Source organism: Rutidosis leptorrhynchoides, chromosome 2 (assembly GCF_046630445.1).
Source record: "Rutidosis leptorrhynchoides isolate AG116_Rl617_1_P2 chromosome 2, CSIRO_AGI_Rlap_v1, whole genome shotgun sequence".
NCBI lineage: Eukaryota > Viridiplantae > Streptophyta > Magnoliopsida > Asterales > Asteraceae > Rutidosis > Rutidosis leptorrhynchoides.
In genome coordinates, this window is record NC_092334.1 from 188,366,594 (window position 1) to 188,388,640 (window position 22,047).

Sequence of the window (22,047 nt, forward strand, 5' to 3'; positions counted from 1 at the left end):
ATCTTGCTCGGTCGCGTGTGGTGGGGATTTCGCGCATGGTTTGTAATGCTCGAGTTCACGAGGTGAGTGGAATAATTATATGCGTAGGCATATGATGTATTTATTTGTTGTAGCGTGAGATGTGAAGTGTCGATGTGCTAAGACACCACATTTCACGTGACGAGTGAAGTGTCGATGTTCTAAGACACCACTCAAAGTAATGTGACGGGTGAAGTGTCGAAGTGTTAAGACGCCACACGGGGTGAAGTGTCGATGTGTTAAGACACCACCCGGAGTGAAGTATCGATGTGCTAAGATGCCACTCCAAGAGATTAACGGGTGAAGTGCCGATGTGTTAAGGCGCCACTCGAGGTGAAGTATCGACGTGTTAAGATGCCACCTCAAGTAAAATGAAGAGTGAAGTTTCGAAGTGTTAAGACACCACTCGGGGTGAAGTGTCGACGTGTTAAGACGCCACGCAGGGTGAAGTATCGACGTGTTAAGATGCCACCCGTAGGGTTAGTGTACGAAGTGTTAAGTGCACTAATGGTTGTTATGAACTCCGACGGTCTTTAAACACCGTTCCCTCGTTCGATTGGTTAACCATGGTTATTGTGTTGTAGTGTAGCATATTATATTGTTCGGGTTATATATATGCTATTGTTGTGCTAGCTTGTGGTACTGGAGGTTTATAGCTTTGTATTTGTGATGATAAGCTATTTGTGTTGCTAGCATGTATGCGGTATGTGAGTAAGTGTTTGCAAGTAGGTATATTATATATGTATGTGTATAATTATTGCATTCACTAAGCGTTAGCTTACCCTCTCGTTGTTTACATTTTTATAGATTCGCGTGGAGGTGATGGCTCGGGTAAGCGTGAGAACTATTGGATTGTGTAGGTTGCTTTAGAGGACGTGCTTTGGATTGATTAGGATTGGGTAGCGTATCCCCAATCGCCATGCTCGGTCTAAGTTTTGTATTAAACTAAAATGGGTCGAAATGGTCACTTGTTGTAAATTGGGTCGATCTGGGCCCGATGTTGTAAAACTTGTTTTATTATGAAAACGTGTTAGTTTTACTTACTTTATCGTGTTGTGAAAACCGTTTCGTCTAAAAGTGCCCGGAAGTGGGCGATCTTTTTGTCAAAAAAGGAAAGAGTGGACAGACCACTTTGGAGCGCCGCTCCACAGTGGGGCGCACCGCGCCGAATGCTGAACCGGCCAGATTTGATATAAAAAAAAATTTAAGTGTTGTCGGTTGGATAACGGGTTGGGTTGTTACATTTAATATAAGAATTAATTATTATTATATTATTAATATTCAAATATGGATTCTTTTTACGAAATTAATTACATTACATATATATGCAAAAATACATGTCTCTATATATTTGTAAAAACAACGACAAATTTCTTAGTCACATGGGTCATTAAAATAAATAACTTTAGCATTTTCATTCACTAAATACCTAAAACATGTTATTAAATTGTTTTGTTAAAACAAACTCGTGATATGAAGTTTTTATGTTAAAAATCACAGGCATTTTAAGTGTAACTGGTATATTTTCTAAATTGTTTCACTATCTTATTGATCGTATCAATACATATTTTGGTTTAGGTATTAACTGGAAGGGAAACTGAGGATATTAAAGTCAACATTCATTTGAAAGAAAAGGTCAAAATAGTAAAGTATTTTGATGGCAGGTCAACTATATCTCAACCATGTAGGTGAATAATACGACGTGAACCCCAATGGTTTCTTCCATATGAAGAAACATAGCAAATTTCTGATTTTCGTAAATAGTATGGAAGTAGCAACCAATCACAGTATTAGCTTGACTTCAAATTGTCTAATCGAATTACGTTTTAACATTTGTTTACTTGATATCAAATTGTTTCCTTTTTAATTTCTCAGCTATTATCATTACCGATTTAGAGTTTATGTTTTTGTTTTATAGTTTATACATAGGGGTTATGTTATTCTAAAATAATAAAAAGTCATAGCGATTTTTGAGTACGAACGATGATCAAAACGCGGCCGCCGCAACGCGCGGCCCGTTCCAATACTAGTTATGACTATTGTTAGAAACTCGGGCTTGCCTGAATGGCCACTGAGTCGCCCATTGAAGCACATCGCCCGAGTTTAATTTCTGGCTATGCCAAATTGTTCAAAATGGGTGTGTGACTAGATGTGTGCATAATGTGCAATTCATCCGGTACCAAGTCTCACGCTCGGGGGCTTAATCACCCGAAGTTTTACCTTCTATAGAAAACCAATGTGCTCGTTCATAGGAGGTTTTCTCGCTTACCACCAAAAAAAAATAAAAAAAAAATCAATGTCATAGTCCTTATATAGAAAGTATGACTCCATATTTTAGTCAAGGTTAGCTAGTATTTCATATTATAATCATGGGTTTAGTTATTCAATCAACTACATCATTACTAAAGAGTTTAAATTTACTAGCATCAAGTGACAGTTTTCTAACTGAAGAAAACGAACCCAAAAGCCCTACACCTGTAAAAACAACCATAATCGCGTTGTTGATCCAATATGTGATGGAAGATCTCGACGGCTTATAAGTCAAGTTGTAAAGAAGCATCGGAAGGATAAAATCGAGTGGTATGAAACCAAGAGCTCCAACCACACCATTAATGTCACCAAAAAATGGCAACAGTGCTGCAATGAAACCACAAAAGATCATGTAAAGCGACCGCAGAATAATCCTTGGGATCAGGTTTCGTTTTGAGAATATTCCTTGATTGATATCGGCTGATTTCGTCTCCATAATCTCGTACGCCACTTGCGAGTAAACCTGTTTCCAAGATAAACATGGCAAAAATATGGGCAGATTAAGAAACGGGCCAAAATGGGCTGAGGTTAAAAACTTGAAACAGGAGACAACGGGTCACCTTTGACATGTTCGACCTAAATCTTTAAGCAAGCCTACTTACTAATTAAATGGCATATTTCGACCTATTTGACATGTTCCCAATTTATTTAAACTTGTTTATCTGACCCGTTTAATAAGAATAAAACCACCCAAATCAACCCATTCATACATAATCAACTGGGTGAAACTTTCACCTCTATTTTCATTTACACTAGATTTTTTTTGGACAGCTGTTAGGATCACCCAGGAGACTTAACCACCCACGCGTTCATCTCCTACACAGTTATACCCGCCTCCAACTGCGTGCCCAGGAGGAAACCCGCACCAATCCCATACGGGGCATGGACACAAAAAGTCAAAATTTGACCGACTTTGACCCGACTTTTTAGCGTTGACCGACTAATTAAACGTTTTTGGACGAAACGGGACGGGCTAGTCACCAAGCCGCCGCAACCGCCGTTTGCAACTATGTATATACATGTAAGGGTGTGTACCAAGCCAATGGCGAAGAGTTGAAGAAGAACAAAAATAACACCGAGTCCCAAAAGCCAAGTTGGCGCCAACGAAGGACCTTCATCAGGCATTAGGCTCTTAAGAATGTTAGAGCTAGCTTTGTTACCAAACACCAAGTAACCCGAAACCGCAGCTGAATAAAACGTCACGAAGATTACCGAGTAACACATCACAAGCCCCTTGAACATCTTCCCTCTAACTGGTGGGGCCAAAGTAGCCTGTAATTCAACTAATTTGTGACAAAACAGAATTTCATAAATAAATCAAGAATTTTTTTATTTTTTTTTTTAAGAATGATACTCACTTGTATCTCTGGGACTATTCCATTACCAAAAATTGCAGCTAGTATGGAAATTGAGTTGAAGGCACTCATAACCTTTGAGAATTGTGAACCTTCTAAGGAGTAATTTTTTCGAGGTGCGTTTTTTGAGACACCTGCATAAATACAAGCAGCAACAACAACTGATGTGTAGCCCAGACTTAAAATAAGTGAGCCCAGGTTCACGTGTCTAAGCGAATGAAACGTAGGTAACTGAGACAAGAGGATCATGATCCCGGTTACTATTGCTATGAACTCCCATAGTTTCATTGGTCCACTAGGCGAAAGACTCGAATACATTATCTACAAAACCCAAGTGTGGATTAATGAACTTTGATTAATAACAAGTCTATCGAGAACAAAAATTAACTTTGATTTTTTTTCTCCAGACAGACTATTACTATACTATCTTAGCTAATGAAATGTGGATAGTTGTTTACTTGTTTCATGATAATTTACTTCTCAAGTAAAAAAAATAATAAAAGAAAGAGGCTATTTGAATGAAAGTTGACGTCTTGTTCGATTTTTGGTATACCTGAAGGCATTCTCCTGCAAGCAAGATCGCTCCAATGCTTATGCCAGTGTTTATAGTAGTTTGAACGAAAATTACAAAATAGTACATCCAACCCGACCCTATGAAATCAACAAAATATATATATATATATATATATATATATATATATATATATATATATATATATATATATATATATATATATATATATATAAAATCATGTCACATAAAAGGAGGTACTACTGTACTGGATGATGGTTTCATGAATACTTTAAGGAAGAGAGTGAAATCATTATTCAACTATGGTTTTAGTTGTTTTAGAATTAATTAGTCAGATAACAGTATTACAATATTAATGCATTGGATAAAAAATGTAATCATATAATGAGCAAAGCCCATGTTCCACCATATTTAATTTCTATCAAAATGTATGCTCTTATGGTGACCCATATACACATGAAGGGACAAGATTGACTATTATTATGACTTAAGAATGAAGTTCAACCTACACTCATGGTCCAGCTTTAATCTAAACCACAAGATTGAAGGATCATCTTCCCAAAAGGTTAAAAAAAGCTATATTCAATTGAATGCACCTACAAACAATGACCCAACATGCAAAATGACTCCTGGAACACATAAATGATAAATCCATCTCGAATGTACGTTTATTCTAATTCATAAAAGTGGATGGAACCAAACTTTTATCTGGAAACAGTTTGAAAATCGCGAAATTGGTCTTAAATGCATAGAACTAAATATAATCAAAGAAAAATATATCACTGTAAGATTTCATAATTTATTTTTTATAAAAGAAACTATTCACTTTGACTCTTCAACCATACTAAAAGCTTAGTACATTTTTTGTCATTATTCCCCAATTTGTAGTTTGGAATCATCTATTTCTATTGATATGGTATGATGTTGTAACAATATAACCTAACATGATTATTAGTGAATAGTCAATAACATTTTTGGGTCCCATCTTCTTAAATGATGACTTAGCTTATATATTCTTTACACGTCACTCTCGAGTTAGGTGTGTTTGGATATACGGAGTACATAAACTCTGAATGAGTAAAGTCGTAATAGGTAATTTAGCGTTTGGTCCTAGCTGATAAACATAAACACTAATTACTAAAATCAAATTTAAAAGAAAATATAAATATAATTATCTTAAACATAGACGCTCAGTAAGAAATCTAATCTATGGCATCAATATGAAAAAACTCCCTACTAATAAGTAATAGTCACCACAAAAATGCACATAAAATAGGCAGTTAAATAGTTAAACAGATAAACAAAATCTGAAATTTACCTAACACATCGGCGGCAAGTTCCCGGAACCGTATATGACGTCGGCCGGCGTTTTCACAATATTCAAGAACAAGTGACATTAAATAATAAGAATAAAAAGTAACAACCGCCATAACCGTCAAACAAAACAATCCAACACCCCATCCTAAACCCCTTAACGCATAAGGCAACGTTAGTATCGTGGGGCCCACTATTGCCGTCGTTAAGTGAAATCCGGCGTGCCACCATTCACCTGTTAAATAGCCACCAAATTAAATAAAGTTTAACGAAAAATGTAAGCTTTTATTACTTTATTTATATTTTTTACCTTTGGATTCGAGGACGAAAGCTGCACCGGCATCTGGCGGTTGGGTGTGTTTATTTTCCGGTGAATTGGAAGCTTCCATGATTATTGGATAAGATAAACATGAATGGATTTGTAATTATAGGGATCGTTACGATGGTGATGATATGCAGGATCATAGATATGTGAAGATGACGTCAGTAGATGTCGATGGGTATATGTGGAGGAGGCGTCAACGCAAAGCAATCCGCCCTTAAACACTCAAACCTGTATACTCGAGTTATTTTTAGGACTAAAATCGAAATAAACATATAGTTATGGTGGCCGCGGTTACATGCCAAGGTCATCTAGTTTTATTGGTAGATGGTTGGGAGGTGAAAAGGTGATTGAAAGAATAAAAAAGAAGTAAGTTAACTTGTTAAAATCTGATCGAAAGTTTATTAAACAAGTAGTAAAAATTTTAGAGAAAAAAAAAAAAGAATTAATATTTATATTTAAATATTAATTAATACGCTCGTGATTTGCCACGCCTCTTTCCTCAAGAAGGTGCTAGCACCATGATTCTGTTAGTTATTACTCCGTATTATATTATATTATAGTAGTATCTATGAGTAAAATTAAATTAATTGCTACATGCGCTTTAGTTTTACTAAATAAATTGGAGTTGATGTAGATTGTTTTGGGTTGTTTATAAACGTGATTTAAGATGATCTTGGATGGTAGCTTTCGATGAATTTAGGTTGTGATTTTAGATGGTGATTACAAATGGTTTGTGTTGGTGCCTTTTGATTGTTTAAGTACTTTTTGGGTCATAGTGTTAAGAGTCATTGGGATCGATTTGAGATTGTTATGGCTATATTCAAGATTCATGAACATTGTTTTTGAGGTTTATGGTCGTGATATTAGATTTGTGGCTTCGGGTTATTTCGATGTTCGGCATGATCGTGGTTCTTGTTGATTCAGTGTTTAGGGCGGGGATTCAAGCATTGAACATTGGTTATAATTTTGCATTCATAGTTCTTTCTCCGCTAATAGTTCTACATTTCGCTATACCACCACTTGGCTAGATTGTGTGATCAACGGGTTTTATCTCAATTTCGTAGTGTCGGTTGTGGTAGTTTTTCATCAGTTCTTATGTTCTAACTAGTGTTGCCATTATGTGATCTGATGTAGTGTTGCGAGTAGAAGTTTAGATTGTAGCCATATTTGTTATATTTTTTTCGTGATCGGTAAAGTCGTGGAATCGTGTTTGTTGAAGTCATTTATGATTGTTGTAACTACTAGTTTCTTGCTAGTGTTATTTTTATTTATAAAATTATTGTCTTTCGAAAAAAGAATAATAGAGAGTAAAATGTTACGAGTAAATGAATAAGGAAAATGGTAATAAAAAAAAAAAAAAAAAAGAATAAAAATTACAAAAATAATAATTTATATCGAGATTCGATGTTAGCTAATAAGTAAGGAAAAGAAAATAAGTTAAAATTTAGGGAAAATTTTGTGGTTAGTTTCTATTTAAGAATTATCCGGAAAAATGGGGCCACTTATTGCTATGTCAATTCTTCAAGAAGTTTAGGAATGTTGTAGATGTTTATATAGTTTCTTTAAAAAAAACAAAAAAAAAAAAAAAACAAAAACAAAAACAAAAAACAAGTTGTTGGCATTGAATACTCTTATGCGCTTTCGACGGAAACACAAACCACATTACACGGATCCGAACCTTAAACCATCATGAGGGGCAGGCGGGTCGGACCTGAGTCCTGAATACCGGTCGGTAAAACCTCTCCAGGGCAATCCGACTTTCAGAAAATAAATCCCACGAATATTTTTAAGGGAAGAGACTCGGACTTGCGACCTACCCACCCTCATCCCAATACACAAGTATAAATGGGTGAACCACTTGACCACTATTGTGGGTACAGATTTTTATATAGCTTAGAAAAGAAACAAAACAAAAAGATATTTTGGGTCTTCTCTCCCAATGAAAAAATCAAACGACTCCCATGAAGAAGGTGAATGGATCAAGGTGACAAGAAGGTGCAACAAATCATCAACAACCAACAATAACAAGGAATTTCAGTCATACTGGAAGAAAAAATTTGGGGATAATCTGTGGTTAGTTTCTACTTTTCGAATTATCCCGAAAAATGGGGCCACAAATTGCTAAGGCAATTCTTCAACGAGTTTGGGAATGTTGTAGATGTTTTTATAGCTCATAAAAGAAACAAAATGGGGAAAAAATTTGGATTTGAGAGGTTTCAAGGGGATGTGCAAGAGCTAGAAGGCATTTTTGTAAATGTGTATGCCTCATATGCCCGAATTGGACGATTTATTTATGCGGTGTCGTTAGGTCGCAAAACGTCAATTCAGGATATCAACTATGTTGGGCCTAAATCTATTATTCCTTCTTATGGGTTAGCAAGGGCAAATATAACCTAGGGTTGTTCCTTGAGCGGTCGAATTTGAAACGGAGCTTATTCAGATAACTTAGTAATTAAGATTGGGTTTGTACAACAATTTAGTATCCAAGACTAGTGGCCAGGTACACCTTGTGTGGAGAGGCATGATCCTTTTGGTCCCAATAAATTGGCGACTGCTTGAAAAATCCAACAACCAAGTTCAACCGGTTTATTCTAGACACCACTTTATCCGGAATATCAAATTATGTAAAGGCAATAGTTGGGTTGATTTGATTTATAATTGTATTTAAAATATTAAAGCAATATAATTAAAATAAGCTAGCTAGCATGCAACAGCTAAGGACAGAGAAGACGTGGTTCACCATGATTTAAGATAACGTAGTGTCGGGATGATTATGAGACACTCCTTGGATAGATATACCTTGGTGTGAACACTAGATTCCCTACTAAGTGGTTTCCCAATTAGCATGTCACGAGGAACTAGGCTTTGAAGATTCTGATCGGATGGACTATGCTCAACTCCTGACGCTTTATTCGCTTTAAGGATATAAGCGACCCATCTTGGATGCAATGCATACCTTGGGTGCACGAATAAAGTAGCATAGCCATATACATATAATATCCAACCTTTCTTAATGTAGTGACCCGAACTTTTTCATATTTATATATATTAATTGAGATTGATATTTACATGATTAAATGTTTCCAACATGTTAAGCAATCAAACTTGTTAAGACTTGATTAATTGAAATATGTTTCATATAGACAATTGACCACCCAAGTTGACCGGCGATTCACGAACGTTAAAACTTGTAAAAACGACATGACGATATATATATGGATATACATATGGTTAACATGAGATTATGATAAGTAAGTATCTCCATAAGTATATTAACAATGAGTTATATACATATAAACAAGACTACTAACTTAAGGATTTCGAAACGAGACATATATGTAACGATTATCGTTGTAACGACATTTAAATGTATATATATCATATTAAGATATATTAATATATCATAATATCATGATAATATAATAATTTAACATCTCATTAGATATAATAAACAATGGGTTAACAACATTAATTGAGATCGTTAACTTAAAGGTTTCAAAACAACACTTACATGTAACGACTAACGATGACTTAACGACTCAGTTAAAATGTATATACATGTAGTGTATTTAGATGTATTAAAATACTTTTGGAAGACTTCAAGACATATATCAAAACACTCATACTTAACAAAAATGGTTACAGTTACTTTCCCATTTTTCTTTCATCAAGAATTCTAGTCGTATTCTTACCCGTATTATACACAGCTTCAAAACGTACTTACTATGGGTATATACCAATAGGAACTAGCATGGGATTCCACTCTTGATTATGTCATGTATGACTAATCAATTTTAACTTCTACCATGAGCTAGTCAACTAACTAGAACTCCTTTTAACCCCACTCACCACTCACCAATTACCACTCATCATTCACTCCATTTCACTTCCAATTCTCTTTCTAATTCTCTCTCAACACACACACACACACACTATTATGAACGTATTTTTCCAGTAGTTAATCATCATCTTCATCAAAAATCACTTCAAGAATCAAGCTATAATCATCATAGAAAGAACACTTCAAGAACACTTCAAAAATCCCTTCAAGTTTACTAATTTACTTCCAAGCTTTCTAATCCATTCCAAGTAATCATCTAAGATCAAGAAACCTTTGTTATATACAGTAGGTTATCTTTCTTATTCAAGGTAATATTCATATTCAAACTTTGATTCAATTTCTATAACTATAAACTATCTTAATTCGAGTAAAAATCTTACTTGAACTTGTTTTTGTGTCATGATCCTACTTCAAGAACTTTCAAGCCATCCAAGATCTTTTGAAGCTAGATCATTTCTTGTCACTTCCAGTAGGTTTACCTACTAAACTTGAGGTAGTAATGATGTTCATAACATCATTCGATTCATATATATAAAACTATCTTATTCGAAGGTTTATACTCGTAATTACTAGAACATAGTTTAGTTAATTCTAAACTTGTTCGCAAACAAAAGTTAATCCTTCTAACTTGACTTTTAAAATCAACTAAACACATGTTCTATATCTATATGATATGCTAACTTAATGATTTAAAACCTGGAAACACGAAAAAACACCGTAAAACCGGATTTACGCCGTCGTAGTAACACCGCGGGCTGTTTTGGGTTAGTTAATTAAAAACTATGATAAACTTTGATTTAAAAGTTGTTATTCTGAGAAAATGATTTTTATTATGAACATGAAACTATATCCAAAAATTATGGTTAAACTCAAAGTGGAAGTATGTTTTCTAAAATGGTCATCTAGACGTCGTTCTTTCGACTGAAATGACTACCTTTACAAAAACGACTTGTAACTTATTTTTCCGACTATAAACCTGTACTTTTTCTGTTTAGATTCATAAAATAGAGTTCAATATGAAATCATAGCAATTTGATTCACTCAAAACGGATTTAAAATGAAGAAGTTATGGGTAAAACAAGATTGGATAATTTTTCTCATTTTAGCTACGTGAAAATTGGTAACAAATCTATTCCAACCATAACTTAATCAACTTGTATTGTATATTATGTAATCTTGAGATACCATAGACACGTATACAATGTTTCGACCTATCATGTCGACACATCTATATATATTTCGGAACAACCATAGACACTCTATATGTGAATGTTGGAGTTAGCTATACAGGGTTGAGGTTGATTCCAAAATATATATAGTTTGAGTTGTGATCAATACTGAGATACGTATACACTGGGTCGTGGATTGATTCAAGATAATATTTATCGATTTATTTCTGTACATCTAACTGTGGACAACTAGTTGTAGGTTACTAACGAGGACAGCTGACTTAATAAACTTAAAACATCAAAATATATTAAAAGTGTTGTAAATATATTTTGAACATACTTTGATATATATGTATATATTGTTATAGGTTCGTGAATCAACCAGTGGCCAAGTCTTACTTCTCGACGAAGTAAAAATCTGTGAAAGTGAGTTTCATTGATCCCCTTTTACTCTTTACATTTTTGGGCTGAGAATACATGCAAATGCTTTATTAACTGTTTTACAATATTTATATGCGTGAGTTTCATTATTCCCTTTTTAAATGATTTCGCAATATATATTTTTGGGATGAGAATACATGCAGGTTTTATAAATGATTTACCAAAATAGACACAAGTACGTGAAACTACATTCTATGGTTGAATTATCGAAATCGAATATGCCCCTTTTTATTAAGTCTGGTAATCTAAGAATTAGGGAACAGACAACCTAATTGACGTGAATCCTAAAGATAGATCTATTGGGCCCAACAAGCCCCATCCAAAGTACCGGATGCTTTAGTACTTCGAAATTTATATCATATCCGAAGGGTGTCCCGGAATGATGGGGATATTCTTATATATGCATCTTGTTAATGTCGGTTACCAGGTGTTCACCATATGAATGATTTTTATCTCTATGTATGGGATGTGTATTGAAATATGAAATCTTGTGGTCTATTGTTACGATTTGATATATATAGGTTAAACCTATAACTCACCAACATTTTTGTTGACGTTTAAAGCATGTTTATTCTCAGGTGAATACTAAGAGCTTCCGCTGTTGCATACTAAAATAAGGACAAGATTTGGAGTCCATGTTTGTATGATATTGTGTAAAAACTGCATTCAAGAAACTGATTTTCATGTAACATATTTGTATTGTAAACCATTATGTAATGGTCGTGTGTAAACAGGATATTTTAGATTATCATTATTTGATAATCTACGTAAAGCTTTTTAAACCTTTATTGATGAAATAAAGGTTATGGTTTGTTTTAAAATGAATGCAGTCTTTGAAAAACGTCTCATATAGAGGTCAAAACCTCGCAACGAAATCAATTAATATGGAACGTTTTTAATCAATAAGAACGGGACATTTCAGTTGGTATCAGAGCGTTGGTCTTAGAGAACCAGAATTTTGCATTAGTGTGTCTTATCGAGTTTGTTAGGATGCATTAGTGAGTCTGGACTTCGACCGTGTTTACTTGAAAAATGATTGCTTAACAAATTTTGTTGGAAACTATATATTTTTAACATGTGAATATTATGTGATATATTAATCTCTTAACGCGTTTGATATTATGTGATAGATGTCTACCTCTAGAACAAGTCCCATTGACTCACCTAATAATAATGAAGAGTCAAATGTATATTGGAATGATTCGTGGACTGATTCACAAGTTCCCGAAGAGGAACCGGAAGAAGAGTCGGAACCAGAAGAAGAATCGGAACCGGAAGAAGAATCGGAACCGGATGAAGAAATAGAACCGGTGGGAGAAATAATAAAACGATTAAGTAAAAGAAAATCCTCAACCAACCGACCAAGGTTAATTATGGTCAATGGTGTTTCCGCTAAGGAAGCAAAATATTGGGAGGATTACCAATTCTCCGATGAATCGGATTCTGACGAGAATTCCGATGATGTTATAGAAATTACCCCAACTGAATTTAAAAAGGCAAAAGAAAATAATAAGGGAAAGGGCATAAAAATAGAGAAATCTAATTCCAACCCCGATGAACTTTATATATATCGTCAACCCCCGAAGTCCTTAAGTTATAACAATGACCCGGGAACCTCTAAACCACCAGGTTTTTCTAAACCAATGTGGAAAATTACGGCTCGTATTAGGGGAACATCATATATCCCTAGAAACTTGGCAAAACGAACCAAAACCGAAGAAGAAGAAACAAGCGAGTCGGAATAAGATAGTTGTATTCGTGTGGTGTAATATATGTAATATAGTGTGCTTATGCTTTATGATATATGTAAAAATTGCTTGTATTAATAAGTATTTTTTTTATGAATCTAACTCTTGTCTATTTTACAGTATAAAAACACAAAATGGATAGACAACCCAATATTTTAAGAGACCTACCCGGAGACATGATTGATGAAATCTTGTCTAGAGTCGGTCAGAATTCTTCGGCACAACTATTTAAGGCGAGATCAGTTTGTAAGACATTCGAAGAACGTTTCAAGAATGCCTTGGTTTATAAAAGGCTTTCGTTCGAAAGATGGGGGATATCACATTGGGAAATCCATAAGTTACGATGTGTTTACTTTGACGCATATATTGCGGGGAACCCAAATGCTATTTTACGCAATGGGTTAAGAAATTATTTTGACTCAATATATCCGAATATTGGACTTCGTGATTTAGAAAAAGCGGCTAACATGCAACATAAAGAAGCATGTTATGCTTACGGATTAGTAATGTTCGCTTCTCACCAAAGTGAGAACAAGAACATCTGGCTACAACTATTAAACAAAACGTTCCCACAAGTGACGGAGTCGGTAATTGGGGTAAGAAATGAGGTTTTTAGATTGTTACGGGACTGTTGGACATTACGTAACCCTCGTCCCTTTGACGACGTTACAACACGTTGTCTTATCAACAGCCATAACGGTTATGTTCCACAAGACCAAGGATGGGAAGTAATCCTAGTAAAACTAGAATGCATGGCTTGTTTCTGGACGTATGAATTACGTGTCTTTATTGCCTTTGCTGAACGACATGTGTACTAGCTAGAATTATCTTCACAACCATCTTGTATCAAATTTATTGTGTGCTATATTTCATGCTATATGTAAAATAAGCGGTATTGTAAGTTTATAAAATATTGTGTAAAAGTTTGAACGCAAAATATTATTATAATTAGTTTTACATATAGAATTGTAGTAGTTGAATTGTATATTAGCTACTAAGTATGAACTTAACGGGTAGGTACTACCCGAATTTAAACTTATAAAATGCTAATATGAAAAAAAATCTTTTATAAATGAGTTCATATTATGCTACGAAATACTATTAACTACTCTTAATATTCTGTATGATTAACTTGTTCCATTTGACTATTTTGAAGAAAATGGCACCGACTACTCGACACACCGTGAATATGAATGAAGAGGAATTCCGTACTTTTCTAGCTTCAAACATAGCCGCAGTACAGGCTGCGCTACATACCAACAATAACCTTGGATCTAGCAGTACAGGAAATCGTGTAGGATGTGAAATGTCCCGTTCTTATTGATTAAAAACGTTCCATATTAATTGATTTCGTTGCGAGGTTTTAACCTCTATATGAGATGTTTTTGAAAGACTGCATTCATTTTAAAATAAACCATAACCTTTATTTCATCAATAAAGGTTTAAAAAGCTTTACGTAGATTATCAAATGATGATAATCTAAAATATCCTGTTTACACACGACCATTACATAATGGTTTACAATACAAATATGTTACAACAAAATAAGTTTCTTGAATGCAGTTTTTACACAATATCATACAAGCATGGACTCCAAATCTCGTCCTTATTTAAGTATGCGACAGCGGAAGCTCTTAATAATCACCTGAGAATAAACATGCTTAAAACGTCAACAAAAATGTTGGTGAGTTATAGGTTTAACCTATATATATCAAATCGTAACAATAGACCACAAGATTTCATATTTCAATAGACATCCCATACATAGAGATAAAAATCATTCATATGGTGAACACCTGGTAACCGACATTAACAAGATGCATATATAAGAATATCCCCATCATTCCGGGACACCCTTCAGATATGATATAAATTTCGAAGTACTAAAGCATCCAGTACTTTGGATGGGGTTTGTTAGGCCCAATAGATCTATCTTTAGGATTCGCGTCAATTAGGGTGTCTGTTCCCTAATTCTTAGATTACCAGACTTAATAAAAAGGGGCATATTTGATTTCGATAATTCAACCATAGAATGTAGTTTCACGTACTTGTGTCTATTTTGTAAATCATTTATAAAACCTGCATGTATTCTCATCTCAAAAATATTAGATTTAAAAGTGGGACTATAACTCACTTTCACAGATTTTTACTTCGTCGGGAAGTAAGACTTGGCCACTGGTTGATTCACGAACCTATAACAATATATACATATATATCAAAGTATGTTCAAAATATATTTACAACACTTTTAATATATTTTGATGTTTTAAGTTTATTAAGTCAGCTGTCCTCGTTAGTAACCTACAACTAGTTGTCCACAGTTAGATGTACAGAAATAAATCAATAAATATTATCTTGAATCAATCCACGACCCAGTGTATACGTATCTCAGTATTGATCACAACTCAAACTATATATATTTTGGAATCAACCTCAACCCTGTATAGCTAACTCCAACATTCACATATAGAGTGTCTATGGTTGTTCCGAAATATATATAGATGTGTCGACATGATAGGTCGAAACATTGTATACGTGTCTATGGTATCTCAAGATTACATAATATACAATACAAGTTGATTAAGTTATGGTTGGAATAGATTTGTTAACAATTTTCACGTAGCTAAAATGAGAAAAAATTATCCAATCTTGTTTTACCCATAACTTCTTCATTTTAAATCCGTTTTGAGTGAATCAAATTGCTATGGTTTCATATTGAACTCTATTTTATGAACCTAAACATAAAAAGTATAGGTTTATAGTCGGAAAAATAAGTTACAAGTCGTTTTTATAAATGTAGTCATTTCAGTCGAAAGAACGACGTCTAGATGACCATTTTAGAAAACATACTTCCACTTTGAGTTTAACCATAATTTTTGGATATAGTTTCATGTTCATAATAAAAATCATTTTCTCAGAATAACAACTTTTAAATCAAATTTTATCATAGTTTTTAATTAACTAACCCAAAACAGCCCGCGGTGTTACTACGACGGCGTAAATCCGGTTTTACGGTGTTTTTCGTGTTTCCAGGTTTTAAATCATTAAGTTAGCATATCATATAGATATAGAACATGTGTTTAGTTGATTTTAAAAGTCAAGTTAGAAGGATTAACTTTTATTTGCGAACAAGTTTAGAATTAACTAAACTATGTTCTAGTGATTACAAGTTTAAACCTTCGAATAAGATAACTTTATATGTATGAATCGAATGATGTTATGAACATCATTACTACCTTAAGTTCCTTGGATAAACCTACTGGAAAAGAGAAAAGTGGATCTAGCTTCAATGGATCCTTGGATGGCTCGAAGTTCTTGAAGCAGAATCATGACACGAAAACAAGTTCAAGTAAGATCATCACTTGAAATAAGATTGTTATAGTTATAGAAATTGAACCAAAGTTTGAATTTGATTATTACCTTGTATTAGAATGATAACCTACTATAAGAAATAAATATTTCTTGAGGTTGGATGATCACCTTACAAGATTGGAAGTGAGCTAGCAAACTTGAAAGTATTCTTGATTTTATGAAACTAGAACTTTTGGAATTTATGAAGAACACTTAGAACTTGAAGATAGAACTTGAGAGAGATCAATTAGATGAAGAAAATTGAAGAATGAAAGTGTTTGTAGGTGTTTTTGGTCGTTGGTGTATGGATTAGATATAAAGGATATGTAATTTTGTTTTCATGTAAATAAGTCATGAATGATTACTCATATTTTTGTAATTTTATGAGATATTTCATGCTAGTTGCCAAATGATGGTTCCCACATGTGTTAGGTGACTCACATGGGCTGCTAATAGCTGATCATTGGAGTGTATATACCAATAGTACATACATCTAAAAGCTGTGTATTGTACGAGTACGAATACGGGTGCATACGAGTAGAACTGTTGATGAAACTGAACGAGGATGTAATTGTAAGCATTTTTGTTAAGTAGAAGTATTTTGATAAGTGTATTGAATTCTTTCAAAAGTGTATAAATACATATTAAAACACTACATGTATATACATTTTAACTGAGTCGTTAAGTCATCGTTAGTCGTTACATGTAAGTGTTGTTTTTAAACCTTTAGGTTAACGGTCTTGTTAAATGTTGTTAACCCAATGTTTATAATATCAAATGAGATTTTAAATTATTATATTATCATGATATTATCATGTATGAATATCTCTTAATATGATATATATACATTAAATGTCTTTACAACGATAATCGTTACATATATGTCTCGTTTAAAAATCATTAAGTTAGTAGTCTTGTTTTTACATATGTAGTTCATTGTTAATATACTTCATGATATGTTTACTTATCATAGTATCATGTTAACTATATATATATATCCATATATATGTCATCATATAGTTTTTACAAATTTTAACGTTCGTGAATCACCGGTCAACTTGGGTGGTCAATTGTCCATATGAAACATATTTCAATTAATCAAGTCTTAACAAGTTTGATTTCTTAACATGTTGGAAATATTTAATCATATAAATATCAATCTCAATTAATATATATAAACATGGAAAAGTTCGGGTCACTACAGTACCTACCCGTTAAATAAATTTCGTCCCGAAATTTTAAGCTGTTGAAGGTGTTGACGAATCTTCTGGAAATAGATGCGGGTATTTCTTCTTCATCTGATCTTCACGCTCCCAGGTGAACTCGGGTCCTCTACGAGCATTCCATCGAACCTTAACAATTGGTATCTTGTTTTGCTTAAGTCTTTTAACCTCACGATCCATTATTTCGACGGGTTCTTCGATGAATTGAAGTTTTTCGTTGATTTGGATTTCATCTAATGGAATAGTGAGATCTTCTTTAGCAAAACATTTATTCAAATTCGAGATGTGGAAAGTGTTATGTACAGCCGCGAGTTGTTGAGGTAACTCAAGTCGGTAAGCTACTGGTCCGACACGATCAATAATCTTGAATGGTCCAATATACCTTGGATTTAATTTCCCTCGTTTACCAAATCGAACAACGCCTTTCCAAGGTGCAACTTTAAGCATGACCATCTCTCCAATTTCAAATTCTATATCTTTTCTTTTAATGTCAGCGTAGCTCTTTTGTCGACTTTGGGCGGTTTTCAACCGTTGTTGAATTTGGATGATCTTATCGGTAGTTTCTTGTATAATCTCCGGACCCGTAATCTGTCAATCCCCCACTTCACTCCAACAAATCGGAGACCTGCACTTTCTACCATAAAGTGCTTCAAACGGCGCCATCTCAATGCTTGAATGGTAGCTGTTGTTGTAGGAAAATTCTGCTAATGGTAGATGTCGATCCCAACTGTTTCCGAAATCAATAACACATGCTCGTAGCATGTCTTCAAGCGTTTGTATCGTCCTTTCGCTCTGCCCATCAGTTTGTGGATGATAGGCAGTACTCATGTCTAGACGAGTTCCTAATGCTTGCTGTAATGTCTGCCAGAATCTTGAAATAAATCTGCCATCCCTATCAGAGATAATAGAGATTGGTATTCCATGTCTGGAGACGACTTCCTTCAAATACAGTCGTGCTAACTTCTCCATCTTGTCATCTTCTCTTATTGGCAGGAAATGTGCTGATTTGGTGAGACGATCAACTATTACCCAAATAGTATCAAAACCACTTGCAGTCCTTGGCAATTTAGTGATGAAATCCATGGTAATGTTTTCCCATTTCCATTCTGGGATTTCGGGTTGTTGAAGTAGACCTGATGGTTTCTGATACTCAGCTTTGACCTTAGAACACGTCAAACATTCTCCTACGTATTTAGCAACATCGGCTTTCATACCCGGCCACCAAAAATGTTTCTTGAGATCCTTGTACATCTTCCCCGTTCCAGGATGTATTGAGTATCTGGTTTTATGAGCTTCTCTAAGTACCATTTCTCTCATATCTCCAAATTTTGGTACCCAAATCCTTTCAGCCCTATACCGGGTTCCATCTTCCCGAATATTAAGATGCTTCTCCGATCCTTTGGGTATTTCATCCTTTAAATTTCCCTCTTTTAAAACTCCTTGTTGCGCCTCCTTTATTTGAGTAGTAAGGTTATTATGAATCATTATATTCATAGATTTTACTCGAATGGGTTCTCTGTCCTTCCTGCTCAAGGCATCGGCTACCACATTTGCCTTCCCTGGGTGGTAACGAATCTCAAAGTCGTAATCATTCAATAATTCAATCCACCTACGCTGCCTCATATTTAGTTGTTTCTGATTAAATATGTGTTGAAGACTTTTGTGGTCGGTATATATAATACTTTTGACCCCATATAAGTAGTGCCTCCAAGTCTTTAATGCAAAAACAACCGCGCCTAATTCCAAATCATGCGTCGTATAATTTTGTTCGTGAATCTTCAATTGTCTAGACGCATAAGCAATCACCTTCGTTCGTTGCATTAATACACAACCGAGGCCTTGCTTTGATGCGTCACAATAAATCACAAAATCATCATTCCCTTCAGGCAATGACAATATATGTGCCGTAGTTAGCTTTTTCTTCAATAACTGAAACGCTTTCTCTTGTTCATCATTCCATTCAAATTTCTTCCCTTTATGCGTTAATGCAGTCAAGGGTTTTGCTATTCTGGAAAAGTCTTGGATGAACCTTCTGTAGTAACCAGCTAGTCCTAAAAACTGGCGTATGTGTTTCGGAGTTTTCGGGGTTTCCCACTTTTCAACAGTTTCTATCTTTGCCGGATCCACCTTAATACCTTCTTTGTTCACTATGTGACAGAGGAATTGAACTTCTTCCAACCAAAATGCACACTTTGAAAACTTAGCGTACAATTCTTCCTTCCTCAATACTTCTAACACCTTTCTCAAATGTTCACCGTGTTCTTTGTCATTCTTTGAGTAAATAAGTATGTCATCAATGAAAACAATGACAAACTTGTCAAGGTATGGTCCACACACTCGGTTCATAAGGTATATGAACACAGCTGGTGCATTAGTTAAACCAAACGGCATGACCATAAACTCGTAATGACCGTAACGTGTTCTGAAAGCAGTCTTTGGAATATCATCTTCTTTCACCCGCATTTGATGATACCCGGAACGTAAGTCAATCTTTGAATAAACAGACGAGCCTTGTAGTTGATCAAATAAGTCGTCGATTCTCGGTAGTGGGTAGCGGTTCTTGATGGTAAGTTTGTTCAACTCTCGATAGTCGATACACAACCTGAATGTACCATCTTTATTCTTGACAAACAAAACAGGAGCTCCCCACGGTGATGTGCTTGGTCGAATGAAACCACGCTCTAAAAGTTCTTGTAATTGGCTCTACAGTTCTTTCATCTCGCTGGGTGCGAGTCTGTAAGGAGCACGAGCTATTGGTGCAGCTCCTGGTACAAGATCTATTTGAAATTCAACGGATCGATGTGGGGGTAATCCCGGTAATTCTTTCGGAAATACATCGGGAAATTCTTTTGCAATGGGAACATCATTGATGCTCTTTTCTTCAGTTTGTACTTTCTCGACGTGTGCTAGAACAGCATAGCAACCTTTTCTTATTAGTTTTTGTGCCTTCAAATTACTAATAAGATGTAGCTTCGTGTTGCCCTTTTCTCCGTACACCATTAAGGGTTTTCCTTTTTCTCGTATAATGCGAATTGCATTTTTGTAACAAACGATCTCTGCTTTCACTTCTTTCAACCAGTCCATACCGATTATCACATCAAAACTCCCTAACTCTACTGGTATCAAATCAATCTTAAATGTTTCGCTAACCAGTTTAATTTCTCGATTCCGACATATATTATCTGCTGAAATTAATTTACCATTTGCTAATTCGAGTAAAAATTTACTATCCAAAGGCGTCAATGGACAACTTAATTTAGCACAAAAATCTCTACTCATATAGCTTCTATCCGCACCCGAATTAAATAAAACGTAAGCAGATTTATTGTCAATAAGAAACGTACCCGTAACAAGCTCCGGGTCTTCCTGTGCCTCTGCCGCATTAATATTGAAAACTCTTCCGCGGCCTTGTCCATTCGTGTTCTCCTGGTTCGGGCAATTTCTAATAATGTGGCCCGGTTTTCCACATTTATAACAAACTACATTGGCATAACTCGCTCCGACACTACTTGCTCCGCCATTACTCGTTCCAACACCATTTGTTCCTTTCGTTCTATTAACCCCTGGTCCGTAGACCTCACACTTCGCCGCACTATGACCATTTCTTTTACACTTGTTGCAAAATTTGGTGCAGAACCCCGAGTGATACTTTTCACACCTTTGGCATAGCTGCTTCTGATTGTTGTTGTTGTTGCAGTTATTATTGTTGTTGGGATGATTGTTGTAGTTGCTGTTGTTGTTGTTGTTGTTGTTGTTGTTGTTGTTGTTGTTGTTGTTGGGCCGTTTGTTGTAGTTGCGATTGATGTTGCGATTGTTGGGATAATTGTTGCGATTACTGTTGTAATTGCTGTTGTTGTTGTATTGGTGATTCTTATCACCGTTTTCCTCCCACTTTCTTTTGACTTGCTTTACATTGGCCTCTTCAGCAGTCTGTTCTTTAATTCTTTCTTCAATCTGGTTCACTAGTTTGTGAGCCATTCTACATGCCTGTTGTATGGAGGCGGGCTCGTGTGAACTTATATCTTCTTGGATTCTTTTCGGTAATCCTTTCACAAACGCGTCGATCTTCTCTTCCTCATCTTCGAATGCTCCCGGACACAATAGGCATAATTCTGTGAATCGTCTTTCGTACGTGGTAATATCAAATCCTTGGGTTCGTAACCCTCTAAGTTCTGTCTTGAGCTTATTGACCTCGGTTCTGGGACGGTACTTCTCGTTCATCAAGTGCTTGAATGCTGACCACGGTAGTGCGTACGCATCGTCTTGTCCCACTTGCTCTAGATAGGTATTCCACCATGTTAACGCAGAACCTGTGAAGGTATGCGTAGCGTACTTCACTTTGTCCTCTTCAGTACACTTACTTATGGCAAACACCGATTCGACCTTCTCGGTCCACCGTTTCAATCCGATCGGTCCTTCG

At 35.1% G+C, this 22,047-nt stretch overlaps 1 protein-coding gene across 1 annotated transcript; it reads right to left on the reverse strand.

Moving 5' to 3' along the window:
* Window positions 1-2,349: 2,349 nt before the first annotated feature.
* Window positions 2,350-6,228, reverse strand: LOC139891605 (probable GABA transporter 2). Its single transcript, XM_071874583.1, has 6 exons — window positions 5,840-6,228; window positions 5,534-5,764; window positions 4,237-4,334; window positions 3,687-4,004; window positions 3,364-3,600; window positions 2,350-2,791 (listed from the first exon to the last, which is right to left on the reverse strand). The coding sequence occupies exons 1-6, from the start codon at window positions 5,916-5,918 to the stop codon at window positions 2,402-2,404; spliced, it is 1,353 nt and encodes a 450-aa protein (XP_071730684.1). The 5' UTR covers window positions 5,919-6,228; the 3' UTR covers window positions 2,350-2,401.
* Between the last annotated feature and the right edge of the window lie 15,819 nt (window positions 6,229-22,047).

Bases quoted from the DNA above. Each gene is read 5' to 3' on its own strand.
- LOC139891605 (XM_071874583.1), bottom strand. From the start codon at position 5,918: ATGGAAGCTTCCAATTCACCGGAAAATAAACACACCCAACCGCCAGAT. The intron at 4,005-4,236 runs GTATACCAAAAA...TGGGTTTTGTAG, and splicing joins TTGCAGGAGAATGCCTTCAG to ATAATGTATTCGAGTCTTTC. The intron at 2,792-3,363 runs GTACACACCCTT...TCTTGGAAACAG, and splicing joins AACTCTTCGCCATTGGCTTG to GTTTACTCGCAAGTGGCGTA.